Below are 24,273 nucleotides of genomic sequence, written 5' to 3' on the forward strand. Positions count from 1 at the left end.
TTTTGGGGATAAATTTACATAGGACGTACTTGATTTCGGATATATTAATGTGTAAAATGTTGCATATTAAGCCTTTAACTTCTTTAAAGAAAATAGAAAAAACTATAAAAAATATCATTATTTCAGAATATTTTGCTGGAACACAGAGGGTTAAATTCAATTATTTCCAATTTAGGTTAGGTTAGGTTGAAGGAAATCCTAAGACATTTGGCACGCTTTGTTAAGTGCATCTGTGCCACGTCTGCGTATGTGCATGTGTGTGTGTGCATGCTTGTTGTGTGTTTCCATCTTTGTTGCCAGAGCCACTTCATCTTCAAAGCCATGAATAAATTGCTTAGTTTTAGAACCGTGTCATCTAAATGAAGCGGTTTGTGATATTTTATTGATGTTACATAAAAATTAAAGAGCAACAAACATTTATGTTGTATTCATTTTGCATGCCGTGCTATCGTGGCAGGGACAAGGATGAGATGGGCTCGCAAGGATAAGCCGTAGTGAAACGCTAATGTAGCGTTTGATCCTACGACTGTACGTCTCCCTCGCACACATCAGGACAAATTACCTCATCTCCCATAGCCCGGGTTCTCCTTGACAGACCATCTCCAATTACATAGGCACTACATACATATGTATATTCACCAACTTACAGGTCTATAGCAGTTTCTTTGACTGAATGTGTATTTGTGTGTGTAACGGCGTGCATCAACTGTAAGCGCATCTGTGGCTCTTCAGGCAGCGGGCAATCAAATGAAAGAATCAAATGTGCACTGACTAAATAAAACACAGCTTTAGCCTAGTTGGGGATGTATGTTAATGTGTACTGGATCCGCTGCATCTCTGCCAGAAAGCAAAGATTGGAGAAAAGATTAAAGAAGGTGATAGAGAGCTGAGAGATAAATATGAGCACATGCTGAAATTGTGAAAAAGCAAGAACACCCAAGACCTTCTCTGAGAAAAAAAAACATACAGAGTGAAGCGACATCAGCTGCTATGTGGGTGACTCACTTGTCGAAGATGATCTTGATAGGATAGCCTGGAGGAGCCTCAATGATCCATTCACAGTTAAGGGCCTCCTTATAGAGTTCTGGCCAACCAGGGGAGAGGATGATCCCACTGGGAGCCTTCAGATCGCCTCCACATGGGGCTAACGGGGAGAGAGAAGAAAAGGAGGGAGAAAAAGAACAGAGAGAGATTAAATTATGCATGTCTTTCCCAGCTGATGTATGACAATGTCCAGAAATGGTCTCATGCATCAGCCGGGGCTCATCCCATTTCTTTTACTGCCAGCGTCTATCTAATGTAAATTGGTGATGGCTGACTTCAAGGTTAACCATCTCCCCTAAGAACATGCCTGTTATTGTGCATGTCTGTGTGCATGCGTGCACAAGGGCAAACCCTATGCATCAGTGCGTATGCTTATGTTTCCTCCCTGAAGCTGTTGTCTTTAAATCTGTCATCAAACCCCTCCTCCAAAGGTGCTGCTGTCAGGCCCATCAAACAGGGAAAATGGTACATCTTTGATCGCTAGCACAAAAGACACTTGAGCACATCAAGCCCTCTCCCGTACCCCCGTCTCTGTTACTGCTCACTTTGCCATGCATCTCTTTAACTGCCTATCCTTAACCAGAACACACGGGCACAGTGGAGGGCTTAGTTACAGTGGCAGCTCCTCGCTGCCTTTGAAGTGGAATGATTTAATCAGCCAACTCAGCATACTGAAGGACATCTATAAAACGCATTACTCTACAAACGCAGGGTATGATAGATGGTCTCAGAGGAATACAAAGCTGCTGTGGCACACAGGGGGAAGTGACATGTTTTAATAATGGTTTCTCCTTTGCGTATCATGAATAGAGAACCTGATTTGGCCCCTTAGAGTCCTAGCTATGTCTGTGCTCGATGTGCTACACTGCTGGTGAGCAAGCTTTATCTTAGCTATGCCGGCTACATCGGCTCTTTCTGGTTAGCTGGAAATAGTTTATTAAACACAGAGTCAAAGATGGGTGAAGGGAGCGTTTAGCAATTCTAACATAAGCAAAGCATGCTGCAGCGTCGGATACATGAAAGAACAAAACTTCTACATCATCACCAACAATCACCAATAAGTCAAATCTGTTTGATCCCTAACATTACAATGTATGATATTATAGATACATATTAACTATAGCTGCATCATTTGTAAAATGGTGGTGGTATTTTACCCAGACGATGGTCGGTTGTTAAGTGGTGATTTCACACCTCTGCGTTAAACGGTTTCCTGGTCCAAGCAGCTACAACGTCTCCTATATACAATATGCCACAGTGCTATCTTGATTGTTGCTCACCCTTCGTCACGGACATGCACTGTCATGATCGCCATTGCAGCCGCCACTCTCACAACGATCAACGTTACCATAGGCTGCCAGCTGCCGCTAGCTACAGCACCGTTAGCTAGCAGGACTGCATACTCGACATGGCGAAAACAGATGGTAGGCTGTAATTGTTGTAATGTTTTTTAAATTAAAATAAATTGAAATAGTGCTGAAATAACTTATATACACGTTTTTATTAATAAATAACCATAAAAAACCTTTTTTCCTCTGGGATACTCCCAAAAACAGACTGTGTCTTATGTTCCGGAGCAATTTATATTCCAGGTTTGACAGTAAGTCCTGTGCAAATTAGCCCTGGTCATATCTGGATTGTTAAGAGCCACACAGCTTCCTATAATGCTACAAACATAACTGTTCTCTGTGTGATAATGGATAAAAAAAGAACACTCATTTAGTTCATATTTACAGAATATTAAAAAGTTTGTCAGTAAATCTTAGTGTTTTATTTTTCAAACACCCATATGTGTCCCCCAGGAAGAGGCTTCATGTATGCCACCTGTATTGAAAAGAACAGTTGGTGGGTCTGGCATAATTGGTCTTGTAAGAAAACCAACTTCCAAAAAACCTGTCACAAAGCACAGCCAGGCCCTTACATACCTTCACAGCGGGGAACTGCATTATCCCACACCACGTTGCCGTCCTTGAGAATGCAGGAGATGGTTTGAGAGCCGTGGGTCTTGACAAAGCCCTCCTCACACAGGAATGAGATGGAGCTGCCCAGCTGAAGGCTCTCACCAAAGCGCTTCCCGTTAACTGGCACACCCGGGTCTGGGCACTCATTGTGGCGGAAAGCTTTTGGAAATGCAGAGAGAGATGACGGGTTGGTGTGAAGGAGAAGACATCAGGAAAAAAAACATTCAATGGATAAAAAAAAGCGTCACCTTTAGGTAAGACAACAAATCACCTGTAATTCTGCTGGTTTTAACATATTCATTGTATTTTCAGTGCAGAGATCCAAATATAATTACCCAAGTTTCTTAACCAAACTTTTTTTTATACTGTCAGCACTTAGCAATGCAAGCATTTAACGAGTAGAAATTTGTTTCACTTAGTGAGTCACATTGATTCTCTCTGCTGCAGTGACTCCAGAGTGTGGGAAACCACACCGCATGCACATCATCAGCACCAGATGACACAGCTGAATGATAGGTGGTGTAAACAAACAGGGAAAATTGTTTTCGTACGTCCTGGAAACTTTATCTATCAGGCCTCTGGATGAAACTTCAAGTAGGAAGCAGTTAGAAAGGCCACTAAGAAACGCAGTCACACAAGAAGCATAACCCTGGAACAAGCTATGTAAACAAATACATCACCTGCGCCGCTATCTCTCTCACTTACTCTCTCGCTCTCACTCTTGTACACACAGGCACGCGTAGGTGACAAGCGTAGGTGTTGATGAATCCCTCTTCTGTATCCATTGGACCCAAACCGAGTGCCAGCCACACCTCATCCATCACGATCATCTTATTTATTAACGTGCCAAAAATCCCCTCAATGCAGTTTGGCATGTCCTTAATAAACATGAATGATGGAAGTTGTCTGCTCAGCCCCACAACCCCCCTAAAAAACAGTCATGCAGTAAGATGACACTGTTCTCGGGAACTAACCGTCGTCTTCAATTAACTGCTTCTGACATTCATTCACCACGCTGCATTGGTTATTTATTTATTCATCTAACTTGCTAATTAATGCATTAGATGCCATGTGTTTGCCACTTTGTGGCTTTACAGAAGCACCTGGGTCAAGTTGATGATATGTCTGCAAATGAACAAGAGCAGGGCCCAAAAGCATCATGGGTAGGCTAAGGTATGCGTTTTTAAGCTCCAGCAGAAATAGACAGGATCATTGACCTGCAGTAAACAAAAGTAAGTACTCTCGCAGATAATAACCTTCTGCCCAAAACATGATTGGCTACATAGCAGGTCCAAAGTGCAGCCCAAACAAACATTGTTTGTGTCATACCTCAATAATTATTATGTTTAACTGCTACAGAAATTAACAATATAACTACTAGAATAACTGCTTTGTGATGGGAAGCTCCAAACCTCAGTCATGAAGGTTCACGAGATAGATCTTTAACTGGGACCTTTTTCTCAGACAATCCTGAATTTTCGAGGTAAAAACTTTTTTATGAACTATTGTTTATTTTTCAAAACCAGTTTCAATATAATAGCTATGAGACTCAGGGTAAAATCTTAATTTTTTCATTGTACAAGTTGAGTCTTTTTATACACACCTGGAACACACCTAACTTAGCAACGTAAAACAGAACTAGAGTGAAGCCCTTTGTGAAGCAGAAGTTTACTAAAAGTCAAGGATGAAGTGACATTCAGGTAGAGGTCCAAAATGTAGTGCCTGTAAGAGACCCGGATATGTACGACCCAGAACCGAACGGGATCTGTCTATTATTTAAAAGCTGGGACACAGACCCATGCAGAACCGAGAAATGTCCGACCTGACCCCAGCCGGGGTCAGACCCAATAAGCACCGACTTCACAGCTGGTTGTTAACAAATTACCGTTAGTAAGTTGTCAAAACGAAACTTTTTGTCCTATTGTGACGTAGCTTTCTCCCCTATGCTTGGCTGTGCATATAATCCATCCTCCTTGCCAAGAAAGTTCATAAAACCAATCCAAGTTTTCTGTTATCCATGTCGTGTTGATAAAACAGCAATGCTAATCCACTCGTTATTTCAGATTAGAAGTCCGCTTGCTGTCACGCAGACAGATGACAAATGTGCGGCTCATTTAGAAGCAGCGTTGCCGTTTTGTTGCATCTAGCATAATGAAGATAACTTTGACAATAGCTATTTGTCCTTTTGAACAATGATAACGATTACTCTTTGGCACGGCTGCAAACGTTAGCTTTTCTATTTTGCTATCATCTGTGTTGTCCAAGTCTCGGGGGTTACAGAACGAGTTTTCGACTCTGAACCGGTTGCCTACGTAAAACATGGACATGAACCCACCCGGGTCCCGGGTCCTCAAGTTCCAGTGGACCCGTGAAGATCTCTACATTCAGGTACTACTTTTTGGTTGGACAACTACAAAAAGGCTTGAGCTGTGTTTTTAGGGAAGGGACCTTTATTGTGGCAGATGTATTAGCCGAGCTTTGGACAAAGCGTAATGTTATATGCAGACATTATGTTCATGTCTGATATTTGTTTCTGTATTGTAATAATAATAAGAAGAAGAAGAATTTAATACAATAAATAAGACATATAACTTTCCAACTACCAGAACAAATATTGATAATAGTGACATTATCCAAAGTAGAGGAATACCTTTGTAACACTGGTTAGCTCAGAGTGAGAGGAACTAACTAGTCCATCTGAAAGCAGCAAACAGTAAAAGTAAAAATAACATTTTACTGCTTGCATTAAAGTGAGTCACTGCAGCTAATTTTAGAGCAGAGTCTTATTGAGTCAAACCTCCCAACGGCACAGTAACTATCTGTGAAATAGCTTTGTGGCTTGAAAGGGTTATGGAAAGACACTTTGTACGGAGATATGTATTTGGGGATGTGGAAAAATGCAAAGATCAGACTCATTATACTATAGTGTATATGCAATGAATGCACAAATCCTGCTGCCAAACTCTCACGGTACAGTATATCCATGAAATGGGTTTACCAGCAAGCAGCCAACATGTACTGCGTCAGAGCATAAAACCCATCTGGAATTTCCTCAGAAGTCAGCAGCGACCCAGAATAGAATATAATGAGCACTGCCGCAATGTATCTGTCAGGTACGACGCTCATCTTTGTTTGGGTTCTATTTAGATGTCAAGTCTCTATTTAGACAATAAAGACAGGGGTTTTGTCATTCCTCTATGGGGCTGTGTGTGTGAGAGACTGTGTTGCTGATGGGTGGAATAGTTTAAGCAGAGACGGGCACATGGATGCCAGATGATTCATGAGCCCTCGTGCATGCTCACTCACTCACGCGCAGACAAACATACTGTATACACACACAAACAAACTATAACACAGAGCAGCCAGCTTTTGTGATACGCTTTAAAGACTTCCCTTTATTACGTACTTGTAAATGTGATGTTAAAGCCTCTGTCTGTGTAGGTGTGGTCAGTCAGGAACTCCAGCCGGGCCACATGAGCGCTGGTTGTTATAGAAGGAGGCAGGACGTCACCGGAAAAGGTTCCCAGGATTGGTGACTCAGCCTGACGAAGGCAGATAAAGATTTTCTGATGAGACCAAAGCTATCATGAACTCAAAGGAAGTAAATCAAAGAGTAAACAGCTCCTGCGGGGAAGTAGAAAGATAAAATGCCCAGAGTCCAATGACGCTAGCAGGCAGGAGGTTTAGCTCGTACACAGTTGTTCAGGCTGCTTCTCCCGCTGACATGCACAATGACCGATAGAGAGGTCACTAGATGAAGTTGCACAAAGAGCTTTTCAAAGTAACTGAGGCCAACAGCTTATAATTCAATTGTACCTTTCCCCCATCCTTGATGGAGAGGAAGTCAAACTGTTTCTCCATGCTGAGGTCGTTGAAGGCCAGATTGATTCGGCTCTCAGGGTTGGTGATGATCAGCCACACACAGTGCATGTTGTTGCCGTACTCTTGAGGGTAGTTGGGAGACAGTAGCACCCCGGATGGAGTGGTAAAGTTGAAGAAGCAGGAGACTACAGAGGCGATAAAGAGATATAGACAGAGAGGAAGGGAGAGAAAACGAAATAAAACAAAGGGACATAAAATGAGTTTTGTTTATGAGTCCGAGAACAGCTGGGGAATTCTTTTTACTTTTGCTGACTACAAGACAGCATGATTTGATATATTTTATTGAACCTAAAGAAATCCAAGTCACATCACACATACTGCAGACATCTAACAGATCAGGGAGGAAGACATATTGTAAAAGACACCTCTAAAACCACCCATGTATTGCCTTATAGCATCAACACAACCAGGTAAACAATGACAATATCCCTAGGCCGACATTGGAAATGAAAGAACTGAAAAAGTGAATTTCCCCCAATGGAGGATCAATAAAGTTTATCTTTATCTTTTTATCTAAATGTAATGAAAGTGCCCAATAACATTTAAACAAAAAAGTGTTTGTTTCGTATTACTTACGACTACTGCCCACCATAAAATGAGAAGAGGAGCACAAAGTGCATCTTATTAAAGTAAGCAATCTTAAAAAAAATGTTGAAATGTTACCAGATTATTCCAATCAATGCCGAGCTAAAAGGAAAATATTGGCAATGAAAATGAAAAACGCTTTCATCACCCGCCCTGAATACTGTCAAGGCTGTCATTTGATTTCACTAGCTCCAACGTATGGGCTCAAAGGGCAATAGCTCGATATATTGATGTTAGTGAAGAGAAGTAGCCTTCCTTGTAAAGCCAGCCCACAGTTCTTCTTTGTTCATGGTGGTCTGGCAAACCTAAAAGGCCATATGCTTGCACAAGGAGCCATATTGAAATGGCAGCACTGAGAGTGCTCCGCTCCACTGAGATATCTATAACTTATGGGACACAGGCCACTCCTGGTCTGCTTTGGGCTCCTGTTTCTACGACAAAGCAGTGGTTCTGGAGATGATGTCAAATTTCTCACCTATCCGCTGTAATCAGATTCTTAACAAATTGAGGTAAGAAAGAGACCATGAAAAGGCATTTTTTTAATAAAGATAATTAAGTTAAAAACCGTGCACAAGCACTACCTTTGCACTAATCCCCATTTATAGATTCTACATAGAAATGTGGTGTGTATCTGTAGGCAGGGACGTGGATTTTAGGGACAGCAAGTGTTTTGATTTCCGTTTGTACTATGCTTGTAGTCCGAGTATATTGACCAATCACATCATCACATCAGCAGGCTGCGACGCATGTAGGAAAAACAGTGGAGACCAAAAGCAGGCGGAACGTAATGCGCCATAATGACATCCCGGCTCCCATCAGCGTCATCTGACAGTGATTTAGCTTCTTATTGACCTCTATAAAGAGACATCTGCAGCAAGTTCCGCTAACAATCTGTTCTAGATCTAAAATTCAACTTGAGATAAATTCCCTTGACACGGTGTCTCAAAAGCCATTCAGTGTTCAGATTTCCCGACTTCCTTGAATGCATCAGAAATTATCGATCCAACCTCCGTTCAACAAACAAGCATTTTAAAAGTAGTTTTCTTCTCCTTTTGAGGACAGGCCTGACAAAGCTTCCTTTTTTACTTTTTACTAATCTGCATCATGATGTTGAAATCTTGGCAAAGGTAAGACCTGTTTATTAAAGTAAATCACAAGAAAAACGTTTTCTTTTTCTGTAAACAATGCAGCACGCGGAAAAGGATGTCTTGACTGGAAGTCGTTTATCGCTAACCTCTGGTTACACGCCCAGCATGTTCACCGTTGTCCCCAGAGGCTATATCGTTGTCAGACTATAGCCGATGGGGTCCGAGTTTGCCTTTGCACTGATATGGTTATGATGAACGCTCAAGTTTGCACTTAAAGGAATATATTTAATAATAAACACAAATGAAGATGTAAAACCGTTGTTTTTCAGCATAAATGTGTGCAAAACAAATTGGTTTAGTAAGGTGGAAACAGTAAGAAACAGTTGGCGAGGTGTACTGTTCAGTCAGTTTCAATGACTGTATATCTCTTATAACTACTGCACATGCAAAGATCTAACTCGGCAATGCAGGGTTTTACATTTAGAAAAGCTTATTATGTCATTAACATAATCAACTTCAATGACAGACGAGCACAGTGCATAATGTCTACATTGCTAAAATAGTTTGTTTAATGTTAACTAAATAAAGAGTGTTTACCATTGCTGTGTGGCCACATTGACTCCTGTGCCAGCAACCTCTTTGTCATTCAGCTCAGTGATCTTTATCTAGATACTGCGGCTTTTTGTCCACTCTCTCATCAATAATAGTGGGCATTATCTGCATAGTCAGCCCTCTATTCATTTTCCCCTTACCCTCTAACTCTCTCACTCTCTGTATTTGTCTTTCATGGCATTAATTAACTAATAAGCGCTCCTATTGTTTTACAATCCACAGCCTCCACAGGCAAACTGCAGGGATAATCTGACCATTTATTATGCAGCCCTCCCCGCACTAACTGCACCAACATGCATATTTATGCACCAACTGGAGTGGTGTTGAACGCATGCACAATAACTTACAAACACAGCTGGGTTTCTTGGCTGACCACTGGTTGTTCTTCTGACAGGTGATGTTCTTCTTCCCCACCAGCTCAAAAGCAGGCAGACACTCGAAGTAGAGTCGGTCCCCGTGGCGAAAACCTGTCCCCTCCCGCTTGCCATAAGCCGGGATTCCAGGGTCTCCGCAGCTGCCTTGGTCAATTTCTATGCAGGTAAAACACACACATAGAACATCGTTCAAAAGGGAAAACTGACATTGATAATTAATTAGTATTGTAAGCGAGAAACATGAATGCAGATTATAAAGACACGCTTTACAAGGATTCACACAGCAATATAATTTTAAAGGTCACATTTTAATTAACACAAACACAAACTCCCTAACTATCCTATTTTACAGCATCATAGACAGCCACAGTGAGCAAACCTGTAGCATATGAGAGGCGAGGTGGTGTGTCTTTTTCAGGGAGAGAGAGTCATCTAAACTCAAGGTTATTACTGGCTCTAGCCTGCAGCAGATATTGACAAGATACAACTCCATTGGGCAATAAGTGGTATAAAGATGCACAGCCTCGCACTAAACTGAAAACAAAAAATATATCTTTTAGTGGCATGCAAATGTAGGCTCAGCTTTTTAACATAAAGTTATTGAATTGTAACGACTATATTGTGACAGCCTAACCAAACACATCTACCTTACCGGAATTTTTTCATTTTTTTCATTTGTTGACTGTGAAAGTCAGAAAGAACAGTGCATTCATGTGCAGCCATGAACATGGCAAAAAAATGACTTCCCTACACATCACCGTTCTGCAGCCATGATCCTGTATATCAGCACATTTCCAGACCTTTTCCAACAGGGGAGAATTGGATAATTACCAACTTGTGGAGCGCACATTGCATTCAAGAAAGGTTATTTTTTACATTATTTCTAACACTTATTAAGGGAACGCAGACCTTTTCATCCATCTGGAAGAAAAGTTTAATATCAATATAATCACTGTGCATTCAGTGCAGTGTCGGGTCATACACATGAACTTGGTTGGATGAAATAACCTAAATCACAGTTAAATAAACACATTAAAGCAAACTTGGTTCTAATTACGGCATTCTGAGGTCTGTTATTTTTTAATAATAAATTTGACAATCATTGAGACAAAGCAGCGGAGAGACCGAAATAAAGGTTACACGATGCAAAAACTGTAGGTGACAACAGAGAGATCTACAAAACTGAAGACGTCATATGAAGTTAACATTTATCAGAACACAGTACGGGATACGTCGGTGTTTAAAGACGGTGAATGGAAAAGAAAATGTCAACAGACTCTGACAGTGACGAGACAGAAAACCTCCATCAGGTGCTGCTCTGATGAAGCCTGCTGTCACGTTCACCGTGTCTTACTGCACCATCAGTGGAAAAGTTCGACAAGCTCATTTCAATGCGAGTAACATTAGCTTGGTTAGGTCATTTTAAGAAGGCTACAGAGTTAACCGTTGCTAGCACGCAGCTCTCACTGTGAGTGTAACGGACCATTTCTAAACAGTAAACGAGAAGATTATCATTTTTAAATTAGTAAAATCATTCCCAAGTCAATATATTGTGTCAAATAATTCATTTCAAAAGTAAATAGCCATGTAATAAGCAGGATGTCCTGCTCATCCTGTCGGGGTTCCATTCCACGATAACAACCTGCTCACTACACATTATCCCTTACATATTATTCATCTCTTAAGTCCTGTTAGCTTCCACAGTTAGTTTCCACTGCTCAGACCATCGTTTGATACATTTGATACATTTTTGTTCCTGACACAATCTGTAGCCAGCTCTATTGATAAATAGTAGATTTGTTCACCAAAGCTGGAACATCAACCAGTTCTGGATTCAAGGTTCATATTTCGGTCAGATACACTGGACCCAAGGCAAGAAGAGGGAAAAAGACTTCAGCTATGGAGAGAGAAAAACGATCAATTCTGCTTGTTTTGATTTAGTAGCATCAAAGCTTGTTTTCAGTCAGATGTGAGGGAGGCACAGAGTAAATAAGAGGGCAAAATATCTGTAGTTGTAGTTCAAAGCTTGTGTCCTTAACAGTAACCTCAGCTTGGTCATGCATCTAAAGCTGTAGAGTTTCCTGTATCTGGCCATTACTTCATCAGTTCCTGGTGTTGTTGTAAATGTGCACCACAGTCATTCTCCCCGTGTAGCGCCTTAGCTAGGACTAATGCATCAAACTGTTGTTAGAAATGTGCCCAGTTCAGTTTAAGCTGGCAAGACAGACTAGTTTCCTCAATTCGACATCAAAATCAACATGATTTTTCCTCTATTTTTGGGTAAAATTGTGTTCGCTACAGAGTCTCTACTGTCTCTGTATTCTCCCAAAATGTTGCACACTAATGTTGCAAACCACTCTCATTCGTCTCTCTCCCCCCTGCTAGTGCATCCCTCCTCTTACTGTGAGACAAACGTTCCCGCTTGCGTTTGGTAGCTGACGTAAGCCCTTTCAGGTACACACACACACACACACACACACAGTGCGACACACACAGCTTCGTGACCACCCTTCTTCCTTAAAACTAAACACGCCAATTTCATTATCGCAAGATTTATTCATCCCTTTTCTTCCACTCACTCTTCTCTCTACTTTTCCGAGGTTGCAGATTGCAGATGGGAATGCTGAGGCATCCTATCGAGGGGCATCCGGATGGGGGAACACAGAGAGCGAATAAGCTCATCCATCCAGGAAATGATGGCAGGGCCTAATACGATTTTAAACCGCACCAGGGGTGATGCTGGGTATAAATCCATACTCAGCCCTAATGATGATCATCATTTAGAACACATATTTAGAGCTCACTGCTGTTGGGATGTATGGTTGTCCTGAGGCAGCCTCGTTCACAGGACAACTCATTGATCTTACATGGAAGTCACCTTTAAAGGAGGGGACCTGAAAGCCTTTTTCAGGTGAGCCTGAGAGAGAATTAAAGGCTGAATGGAAACCACTCAAACATTCTTACATATATGCAAATGCATAAAGCACACATACAATCATGCAATCACTCGGTAATCAATATAACAGAATCACTGAAGAAACCTGGGTCTCGTGGGTCTCTACAAGACCTTAAGGGAAAATGAAAACAATAAATAAGAGCACTTTGAAGTGTGTTTGTATGCGTGTGTCCGTAGGTGTGAGTACATGTTGCAAACATGTGTTTGATGTGTATCTCAGTTGTGAAACGTGTTTGTGAATGTATGTTGTGTATGGGAGAGCTGGCAGCAGTGAATGAAACTGCATTTGATTCTCATGAATAAGGGAAGAGATGTAATAGCATATTTGTTGTCCCTGTCTGTTTGACATTCCAGAGTAATCCAAGCATTGTAATGGGACTCAGACTCACATTACTGTCATCAACTACACTGCAGTCTCCACAGGCCTTAAACAACAAAAGGGCTTTAATAGACTAGTTCAGAGTGCTGTATATATGTGGCGGGGGATGGGGATGAGGCGGATTGTACGGGCCTTGAACCTTAAGGAGCACCTTAGGATAATTTCAAACATGGATACATTTTGTTACGCATTTTGTTACACAATAAAATATGAATATGTCAGCATGTAGCTAAGGCTTTTCAAAACAGAGTTTTTCCCTCCACACAAGCACGGTTATAAAAAAAAATCCTCATCCAAATCATTTGTGACGCCTCACATAGGAGATGAGGCGCACAGCCTGACATCACAAGTCAAAACCTCTAAGAGTTTCTAAAAGTCTTCACCCTGGCTGGAGTTTTACAAAATAATCTGTACATGGGTACTGAAAAGTTTGAATTGCCCATACATGATCTATGATATGTGCAACTCATTTCCTGAGTAAAAGGCAATTTAGTAACTGTGCAGTTGGGAATGAGCATATTTCATCAGTTAGTACCAGGCCTATTCAAGCACTGTATTTGTCAATAGATTGTAACATGTCTAACTATGACAGGGCAACACTCTGGACTCTGCAGACTAAATAAACTCTAAAAAAGAACCAAACTCATTCTGTTGAAAATTGACAGGTCATATGTTTTTTACTGTTGTCGTTAGCTACAGTTTTGTTGGTGCATGTTTGCTCATTGCCAGTTAAGTGCATTACAGTTGTTGGGTTCAAACCTACACATATGCATGAAAACCCACTTCGTCAGGCAGCATTACAATTTCAGTAGAAAGATATAGGCCACAGATGAGTTTGTGCAATCCACACTTCCACGCAGGCGTACGATGGGAGTGTGTGTTTGCTGTGTTTGCAATTGCACTTGATGATCAGGCTTAAAATACAAGTAATTGAGAATGCAAATTAGATTTTGGGTGCTCCAATCTGGGAGGTGAAGTGGTTCAAAGCGTTTCTTCCCCTTCATTAAGTAGAACTCATTGTTTTAATTACACTTTGATTCAGCATGCTGCTCCACTTTCTCTGTTATTTTTACTGATGAAAAATAAGCATCTGTGGGCAAATGGAGAAGACTCGCTGTGCCTCTGAGAGGCAAAAGGCGGACTTCTGCAGTGAAATAACTCCGGCAAACTCCTCACTCACAGACTCACAGACTCACAATGTTGCCCCTTTTCGTCTCATCTGTGTTCACACATACGTGTAGCCACACACACAAGAGTACACAAGCATAGATGCACAGTGGGATTAGGCTATAGATAAAATGCATGCATTGTAATGTGTTTATATAAACAAAAAGTGGTTGCTTTCTGCAGTAGGCTTTAACAATTTGTTGTTAAACTGATTTTAACAAAATAAGTGCCTCAATGGTCTACCTGATGAGCAGTAAAGGCATTAAATACATTAAATAATGTTTGAATAGTTGTAATGAAAATAAAATAATCTTTGCCTTGCCTTTCTCTTTGGTCCAGAATGTTTTTCATTGAAGGGCTTTGTATACAGTTGTATATGCAGCATACCATCAATGGAAGGAGCTCAAATGGCAGCATGTGCCATGTGAGCCTATATTAGTATAACGCTTCATTACGATGCGGCATCTCTGATTCCTATGTTTTTCAGCTAAGTCTGCATGTTGAATGCAATAAGGACGGTATTGTTACAGTCAACTGAAGCAAAACTTGTTCAAAACTTGTCCGTTTTGAGCATTAAATCCCAAGTCACAAGGTTAAATGAGCAAAGATAGACATTTAATTCCATCCAAGGTTCCACAGCTCAGTATCCTTACCTTCATAAGAAACCTTGAAGCCCAGAGAGCCGCTGGTGTCATCCGTTTTGAAATTGAGCCACATCTGGTGGCTGGTGCTAACCACAAGGTCTGGAGTTGTGGTGCCAGACAGGCTGCAAAAAGAGACAGTTGGACAGGTTTATGTAACAGAAAATGTATTGAATACACTGCGTGATTGTGCTACATATTGTATAACTGCAAGTTGCGTCAGTTGTGAAACCTGGATCAGTTGTTTCAATTATTATAAGCAGTGTTTGCACTTACTGCAATGAATCTGGTGTCACTTTAATAGCCCAAGGCCCCGTTTCCACGGCATCATTAAAAAACTTTAATGGGAGCAGCAAAACAACACCTAAAGTTATATATTAAACTATCAGACTTTTCTCATCAGAGAAAAGTGCCTTAAAACTGTTGCAGGCAATTCAAGTCTGTGAAGACCTTTTTTTTCTTAATTCTCACCCTTTTATTCAAAACAGTTGGAGACAAGAAAGGGGAAAATAAAGGCTAGATCAGTCAATGCCACAGAAGTAATTTACTCCTATTTGAATAGTAATTCCACCCAACTCTAATTAGGAAGTGTGTAGCCGCAGAGTAAATGATTAAGGGCTCTAATTTTAGTGACGGCACACAGAGGACGGTGGGAGTAGTGTCGGGATATGTAGGGTCTGGGTTTTGTCCTTTGCTGGAGTCTTTTGGTGCCTTGGTTAGTTTCTAACATGTGGGAGGGAACATGCAATATGCAGGGTGTCAAGACTGTGGGGATTTACCCAAACATTACCCGTTTCTTGTATTTTTTGTTTTTACCAAACTAAAGCTTAATACCTGTTTTTCAGGTAATATGTCGTCTGATTGACCAAAAGAATTTCCTTACATTGAATTATAACCAAATTGTATGTATGACAGCGGTCTACGGTATGGACAACACACAGCCTAAATAAGTGGGTCAGTGTGTTGTTGATGGCCTGTTTAAGTTAGTCTGTCTGCACATGACAATCACATTCTTTAAAGTAATAATCTCAAAGATTTTCATTTCAATACATGTCTGTTAAGTAACTATCTATGTATATTGAGGTAACACAATGGTGATTGAGCCTATGGCCCACTGATGAAAGCCTTTGTATTTGCAGAATTACAGACTGGGTGTCAGTGGAAAAATTACAAGCGGCGCCCAGTTAGTGACGCGTTTTCCATCACTCAGCAGTGGTCGGTCTGCTGTAGAGGGTAGGCAGAGTTAAGCAACTGCTTTTCCGGTCTAAGGAGGAAAGCGACCGTCAGCGAGGAAAATCAAGAGTTACAACCGGAGCCAACCATGGACGTCACACATGCGACACTGTCTGGATATCTGGGAAGTGTGCTGCCACAATTACCGTTTATCGCCATAGGTGCCCCCGAAGAGAACGAAACGGAGATCTTCGAGATTATAACTTTAACACAAGTACATCATCTCTTGGGGAAAAACTTTTGTTGCAGATTTAAACCTAATTGTTCTCTGCATTTTATCAACAGTGTCTTTCAAGTGAAGAAATAAACACCATGTTTATATCTGTGCCGCAGTAGGGTTACATGCCAATAGCCTTGAAGTTAGAAAAAAGTAATACACCTTTTGCAAGCTTGCCTGCACCACTAAGTCACAAAAATATTGTCTAAAGTTGAACTGTGCTGAGAGCTGCAGTAAATTCTCTGGTCCTAAATTGTTTCTAGTTTGTTTGTGTGCAACACTGCGTCCGATCACAGTGACTGAATTGCTCACTCTACTTTCATATCATAAAGAAGTCCATAATGGCCGAGGGAGTTCTTAATTGAATAGCTTAGTCCATTTTCAGTGTGTATGTGTGTGGTGCAGGTACACAACAACATTAAAGTGAGATTCTCCTCATCAACCAACCCCACCTCCACAAACCTCTCCCTCATTTATCTCCCACCTCCTCGCAGCTCCCACCAAGGCGAGGCAGCCTCGCATAAAAATTGATCCATAAAAACTTTATTAAGGTGGTAAATTTCAGCACAATTAATAACAACATCCTGTGAATTGTTATGGAGCATCTGCTAGTGCAAACTCCATTAGGGGGTCTCAATATGCATCTTCGCAACGCTGCACCACATGGCTCTGATCTTGTTTTCAACATTGAAAGGAGCAATGATTGACAATGTGGTGCGGCATCTATTTTTCATGCACTGCTGCATCAGGTGGTGATGAAATGAAAGAGAAACAGTGCAAGAAAGAGAGGCTAGAGCTGGAGGGTGAAGGGGAAGAGAGACGGGTGCTGCTGGCTGCAAGGAAGTGGAGGAGGAGAAAAGGCTCATGTGCCAAAAAGAAGAAAGTTAAAAAGGAAACGGAGAGCAAAACACAGAATATGATTATATAGAACATGAGTAGCCAAAGAGAAAATAACCGCTTCAGACTGTGGGGTGGAGTAAAGTCAGCAGTAGTTAGAGAACAGAGGGGAGATTAAAGGCAAAAAGATGGAGGTCAAAGGAGTCACTCACACATGGAAGATGGTCTTCTGGTCTCCCACCACCTCGCCGTCTCCCACTGTCAGGGTGTCATAGCCTCGCTCCAGGTCAAAATCCTCAAATGTCAGCTTGATCACCTAGACAGGAGCGGGGACATCGGCAAGACAAGCGTGAACGACAGATGCTTGAATGCTGCAGACACCAGGTGCAGAGGAGAGACCCCTTTCCATCTGTGACTTTCAGTCCCTCTTTCCTTCCGTCCATCATCAATCAATCTCCTTTAAATATCTGTCTGGCACATTTCCATTCACAGCTATGGAACAGCTGGGTATATCTAATGAAAAACATCTATCCCTTACTGTTATCAATACATTTCTATGCTTGAGCATGCTTTTTACATTTTCCAACATCTCACTTCCAGTCTTGTGATTATGGACTTTCTCCCACTAATCGAATATCTGATTGCCTGCCAGACGGTCTGCAGGACCTCTAAGCTCAGCTCATGAAATCAGCAGGCTGCAGATGTCTATGTGCCCTATTTAACCAGACTTACAATGACTTCAAGCACACCAGGAACTGTGGCAGGGGACTTAAAGTTTTCCACAAGGTGAATCTATGTAAAATAGAAGTGATGCAAAAGTTTTAAAAGAGTTTTTCATTTCATCTTATTTCTCTCCTGCAGGTAGGAGTGTGGGAAAGAAGGTGGAGAAAGGTCAGCAAAACATTAAGTGCAACCCAGATGAAAGAAGCAAGGGGATACTTTAATAAAGACAGACAAACAAATAAGTTCTGATTATGATTAGTGCAAAATGTTGATGAATACAGAGTAATGTGGGAGACTAAAATATAAATAAATAATAACCAAAACGGGAACTATCTTTGTCTCCTATTTTAAATTGGCTGCCAATGATTTCCTCCAAATTCTTAATGTTTTCAGAGGGCCGAGAGAACCGGGCCTAATGAAAAAGCTTATATAAATGCAAATTGCATTCTGTCCTATGTTAAACCCAGTGCCTAATGAAAATTGCCAAGGTGAAGAGAAGAGATGGATGGTGTGTGGGCAAAATAGGTCAGATCACTCGATAAATAGAGTTTCATAACGCAAACTCATCTCCAATCTGCCAGCCAACAGGTGGGGCGCAGACGGAGAGAGGAAGAGACAAAAACAGAAGATAGCACAGCAACAATATATATATTTATACTTTAGATTGTTCTGCAATCTCTGACACCATGTCTGACATTTTGTTGTTTCAGAACTGAAACCACTGTGTCCCTGACACTGACAGATAACTCTTAAAACATTGTCAACTAAAAACAGCTGCATCGGTTCCATCAGGACATTATGAAGGAGCAACACTTGACAACAACCTACATTAGTCATAATGTCCTGAGGTCACATTTAGGTCTAAAGAGCTGTGTCACGTCCTACCAACATCCCTTTCGCAGTTCCGCCTCAGTCTCCTGCCTGACCTAACGTCTCCTCTGGCTGAGCCTATGCGCACAGGCAAGAATAGAAGCCCATTATATCTCTAAACAGAAAGAACAGCTTCGCTCCATCTTCATCTGGACCAGACACGGAGCGAGAGACAGCCCAAAGTAGCGCTGTCTGTTTCAGCAGGCTGCCCACCGGCTATACCCAAGGGTGTCTATGTGTGTGTGCGTTTGTACTTATAAAAGCAGAGGGCGGGGTTTGGTGGCTGTGCATTGTGTCTGCCTTCCTCTCACCTCACATAGCCTCTTCCTCATTCTGTGCGGTGCGATGGTAGAACAGATTTGTAAAACCGTTTAGTTCGAGTTCACAGAAGGATATTTGGCAGGAAAGCAGCTGGGTGGCCTTGAACACAACTCCAAAGTCGATGGTCTGAGCGGCTATGACACTTTCATGATATCCTCTGAGCGGCCACTGAAAACCTTTCCATTACTCTTCCTCTCTGTTTTTACTCTCCTCTCCTCTCGCTCACCACAGGTGTTCATAACCACTCTCTTTGTCTTCTGTTGGCTCCCTTCCAGTGTTCTTTTCCTCCTCTTTCAACTTTCCTTATTGCTCACATTTTTCCATGAAAGAGCTTGTGTCACATGGTGTGCTCAACAACCCAACAAAAACAAATTCCTGCAGAAACTATCGAAAGTATCAAATGAGTCATGTGAGTCACAGAAGAGCTTCTGTAACAGGTGCAAACACACCAGTCTGCTGCTTTTCAGTTTACTTGCAGCTGAGCTCACCAGTTAACAGGCGGTGCGGTGGAAAACTTGCACTGCACTGTTGCCAAAGCCTTTTTTAAATGCCTTTTACCTTTGACGTTTCTGTGGCTGTGATGACCCAAGTGCAGTTTGCATTGTTGTCATACTGGACCGGGTAGTTTGGAGAAGTGATGACACCACTTGGTCCTCTTAACTGGCCTCCACACATTGGTGCTAAAAGGGAAGACACAGAGAGAGACAGATGCTTGGTCAATGACAGTTGAAACACACTTTGCTATTTATAAAAGATGTAACATGAGTGAAACCCTCTTCTGGGATGCATCATGATGCCGTTTGGCTGCTAGTTTCTCAGTGTCCACCTGTCCAACATAAAATCAATGTTCAAAAACTCTCATATGTTTGTTTGGCTCGAGGTTCCTTCAGAGTTCCCGAGTGAAATCTAAACACGCATTGCCTCAGAAAGTTGAAGCCGTTTGGTTCATAATTTGTTGATTATTTTGAAATTACACAACATAATCACTGCCGAGCACTTGCCAAACAGCCATCTAAACTAAATGAACTCCTCTGCTCCTTCAAAACACTTTCTTTGCCAAAATAATGTGGCACCATTAAAAATACGCTAATGAAAGTTTTAATGAAAGCAATGAATCAAATATTTTGTCCACAGCTATAAAATGTAGAGTATGTTTTGTTTTGTTTTAAGGAAATACTGGCAGGCTAATTTATGAAAACAATAAAACAAGAAACAATAAATAAGACATCAGACTAGACTAATGATCCTCTGCAAACGTTTGCCAGCTCCAGTTATGCTTTAAGACATACAATCAGCTTGAAATAATACATTATGTAATGTTTTTTCTGCATAATACGTTTAATTACCTTATAAAAATCCTCCCTAGGCATCTCCTCCTTCTCCCTCATTAAAAATTCCAGAATCTGCATAGTCCCCGCCCACTATGGGCTATTTGCTACATTAGCTTCAGTACGTTACAACATGGCAAATGGTAATATACGGGTAATTCAGCCTTACATGTTAGAACTGGGAAGCAACTCAGAAGAAGAAGAGGAGCAAATTGGACAGGGTGGCATACAAGTGGACGTATCAGAATTGTAATGCATTTTATGCATCAGTCTCTAACTTGAATTACAGCCGAAAACAAAACACGTCTCTGCCATCGTTTAATGGCAACTTGTTGACACTTCGCCAGCTTGAGATTTAGTCATCAGTAGTAGTAACGTTAACGTTACAGCTGGCTCGCCTATTGCCGAAATGGTTGCCATAGGTTGCACATAGCAGTATGTAAGCGCCACCCCGTCCATTAACGGGATTGGCTCCTTAGGTTTGTGTCTTAAAACTGCCAATCTGAAAACGTGTTGTTCAGCCTGTCCTTGGTACACTGCAGTTTAAAAGCAGACAGGCCCAGCCATGGAGATGACTGCTTATGTTGTCCCTGATATGTCTTGTAACACATGAAAAACACCACATGGAGATGATTACAAGGTAAAGGGGAGGGGTCTTAAATGTTTCAAAACACAAACAACCATTTATATGACTGGGTACTACCCAAGGGTAGCTTATGTTTTGGAAATTGAAATTCATTAGGGGAAAATAAATTGACGGAAAGTATTCTGCTTTGGTATTCCCTCTGAAAAGAGCGGGTAAGCAGGTAGCAAATCAAGCTTTAAAGGACAATGTGACTTTTCTGAGGCCTGAGGGTGTCTGCAGGGCAAAACTGTAAAACTCTCCTTCAAATTAAAGCAGAATTCCTGATGAGTGCTTTAAAGGAAGTGAGTGTGTACATGTGTAAATATGTGGGGTACAACCTCAAAGTATTTAAAGGGCTTGTACAAGCTACCCAGACTTTAATGAGTTATGTCTAAGAGAAGTCCTTTGGGTGTTCAAGCGCCTCACCCGTCTCCCACCAAATCGCCCCTGTTACAATGTAAAAAGAACTTTGGCAAAGTTAAGGGGAGAATAAAGAAATTAACTTGAGTTGTGCTGACAGTGAGGGTGACCTTAATGAAAATAATACAGCAGTGAGGAAGTCCAGTAAAGCCGTCATATCCCTCCTATTCCTTGTAATCACAGGGATCATCGTCTTCATCGATATGAAAGTGCAGCAGGCCACCAGGCAATAAAAGTCCATGACGAAGAGGTACTGCGGCAGGTCGGTGTGACCAGAAAGATAGTATGAAGAGAAGTGAGCCTTCAAGAAAGTATTTGGAGCCTGAGAGAAGTTTTTTTTCCTGAGCTAATGATAGTGCTGTTTAATGATGACTAATGCTAATTTAGGAAACAGATCTTCAATTACTCCTGGATGATGTTTCATCTTCATTGAGGCAGAGCAAAGGCACAGTACAAAAGGTTAAATGAGGATAATAGAATGTGATATTCTTAAAAGGGCAATTTCACTGACATTTCTGAGGGTGATATTTCAATCGTGAGTGTTCCTGTACGTAAAACAGAAAACCCACTCAATGTGTTTTGCACTGGAATAAAAACCAGCAAAGATGAATAGAAGACAAATGTGTCAGTAAAAGACCTTCATCACTGTGTTTGGTGTCACTGAACGGCAGAATTATTCTCTGAAATGCCGGCTCCTGACAGTAGCTTGGAAGAGACAGAGCACTATCAATCCCCCAACCCCCATAATCCCAATGAGATCAGGCCCCCCTCTCCTCAGCGCTGTAATTTAATTTAGGTAAAATTGGATCAGTCCAAGACAAAAGAAAGAATGGGGGTGTCCGTGGTAAGCTGGATTTCTGAGAACACATTAACTGAAGTGGAGTAACAGAGATGGCCTATAGGTGATCCTAAAGAGGATAAAATGCTGCAGGTGATTACATTAGAATAATCTGACAGAGATTTGGGTGTTCAAAAGCGCTGATGGGAAAACTGGTGCAGACTGGCTAACATAGGACTTCATGCTGGGAATAAGTCCAGTACTTACTGTATCCTGTAATCTCTTTTTACAGATTCTACATTTCTGTGTAGAATCTGTAGGCAGGGACGTGGAATTTTAGGGATGGCAAGTGTTCTGGTTTACGTTTGTACTACGCTTGTAGTCCGAGTAATATTAACGAATCACGTGTCAGCAGGCTGCAGCATTTGCAGGAAAAACAGTCCGTGTGGAGAGCAAAAGCAGACCGTAATCCACCGTGATGACATCCTGGCTCCCATCAGCGGTCATCTGATGATAATTTAGCTTCTTATTAATCTCTATTAACAAACGTCTGCAGCACGTTTAGCTAACAAGCCGTTCTAGATCTAAAACTCAACTTGGGATAAAATCCCTTGACGCTCTGTCACAAAAGCCGTTCAGCGTTCAGACTTCCCGATTTCCTCGAATGCATCATGATCGATCCGACCTCCATTCAACAAACGGGCATTTTTTAAGATGTTTTCTTCTCCTCGAGGACAGACACGTCATTTTTAATTTTTACTAATCTGCATCATGATGTTGAAATTTCGGCAAAGGTAAGACCCATTAATTAAAGTAAACCACAAGAAAAACTGTTTATTTTTATGTAAACAATGCAGCACGCAGAAAAGGAAGTCTTGACTGGAAGTTGTTACCGCCCGGAATGTTCACAGGTGTACCCAGAGGCTATAGCGTCAGACTTTAGCCGATTGGATCCCAGATTGCTGTAAATGCCCTTTCGATGTTGTGCTTTAAGCCAAATCATTCTGAGAATGAGATTTTGATAATTACTCCAAACTCAGCACTTTGTAATTACAGGGACCTTTAGGAGTAACGGTGGTTCTGGTGAATCAATGAAACAAATAATCAACTGCAACACCTGCCAATTTAAACCTTCAATAACTGACTTTGGGGCAGCAGAAGCAAGTTTTTTAAACAATTTTGTGGGCATATTTTCTTTATTGAAGATAGAACAACTGAGGACAGGACAGACCAGGAAGGTGTGAAAGGAAGGGGGGAAGGGGGGACAAGCAGAGAGGGCTTGGGATGGAATTAAACTCTCACCACTGCAGTGAGGATGCAGTCGTTATAAATGGGGCGCGACTCCAACATGTAAGCTTATTGGTCCATTTTTGGTCTCTACCAAATCCTGAGAAAAAATATTACTCTATCTGCTATCCGCTGTGTTTATGGGTAAGTCAGTAAGTGTATTTGTTTGATGCTGAGTAGCAACTTTTATCCACTGAGAACAGTAGCCTGTTCACTGTAAAAAACAGTGAACATACATGTAAAAAACAAGAACCCATTTCACACTTTTACATTGTTTTTTTAAATTGTAATTTGATACATTGTTATTATGATTTAATTTTGGCTTCAGGGATTCCTTGTGTCAAATCTGAACTTGGCACATTTACCATACATTGCTCCTGGTGGTGGAACACACAGCATAGTTAAAAAAAATCGTGGCTCAAGTTACAAATAACACGACGCATTATTTGTTTCTGCCAACCTGAGCTACACATGTCATTACTAACATGAAGCCTTGCACTGATCAAAGACGGCTCTTAAATTGGTAACAACAATCAGAACTCTGCTAAAATTTCCACCAGGAATAATGTCTTGGTTATATTTGGAATACTTTGCTACACATTTTAAAATAGGAGGTCTACACATTGGAAATTTGAATAAGTTAAAGTATTAATATGATTTGCCCCAATGAATACACTTAACAAGTCAGATAACCATCAATTACCAATTATACTACTATATAGAACGTTGAAATCAAATCTACTCTGATTAATTTTGCTCACTGAGGCTTAAAACTGAATCCGAGGAGCACATGAGCATCAGGAATAGCCCAGCCACTCTTCCTGCCTGTCATCAAACGGTCAGAAGTGAGGAAGACATGAGTGATGGGCAGCACTATACCAGCATGGCTAAACAGTAGGAAGCAAAAGAGTGCTGGCCGGAGGTCAAAGTCAGGGCGGTCACAAT

The 24,273-nt window shown here is 41.3% G+C and overlaps 1 protein-coding gene across 1 annotated transcript in view; it reads right to left on the bottom strand.

Annotated features, from left to right (window-relative positions):
- The window catches only part of csmd2 (CUB and Sushi multiple domains 2), a 253,256-nt gene that overhangs the window by 100,465 nt on the left and 128,518 nt on the right, over window positions 1-24,273 (bottom strand). Inside the window, exons 10-17 of the mRNA XM_069682020.1 lie at window positions 19,449-19,570; window positions 17,189-17,292; window positions 14,702-14,814; window positions 9,520-9,702; window positions 6,822-7,012; window positions 6,412-6,547; window positions 2,970-3,164; window positions 1,006-1,144 (exon numbers count right to left, since the gene is read on the bottom strand). Coding sequence (XP_069538121.1) covers window positions 1,006-1,144; window positions 2,970-3,164; window positions 6,412-6,547; window positions 6,822-7,012; window positions 9,520-9,702; window positions 14,702-14,814; window positions 17,189-17,292; window positions 19,449-19,570 — 1,183 coding nt within the window. The remainder of the gene's footprint in view (window positions 1-1,005; window positions 1,145-2,969; window positions 3,165-6,411; window positions 6,548-6,821; window positions 7,013-9,519; window positions 9,703-14,701; window positions 14,815-17,188; window positions 17,293-19,448; window positions 19,571-24,273) is intronic.

This window comes from Semicossyphus pulcher, unplaced genomic scaffold (assembly GCF_022749685.1).
Source record: "Semicossyphus pulcher isolate SPU_LCO1_2020_fin unplaced genomic scaffold, fSemPul1.0.p SCAF_5, whole genome shotgun sequence".
NCBI classification, from domain to species: domain Eukaryota; kingdom Metazoa; phylum Chordata; class Actinopteri; order Labriformes; family Labridae; genus Semicossyphus; species Semicossyphus pulcher.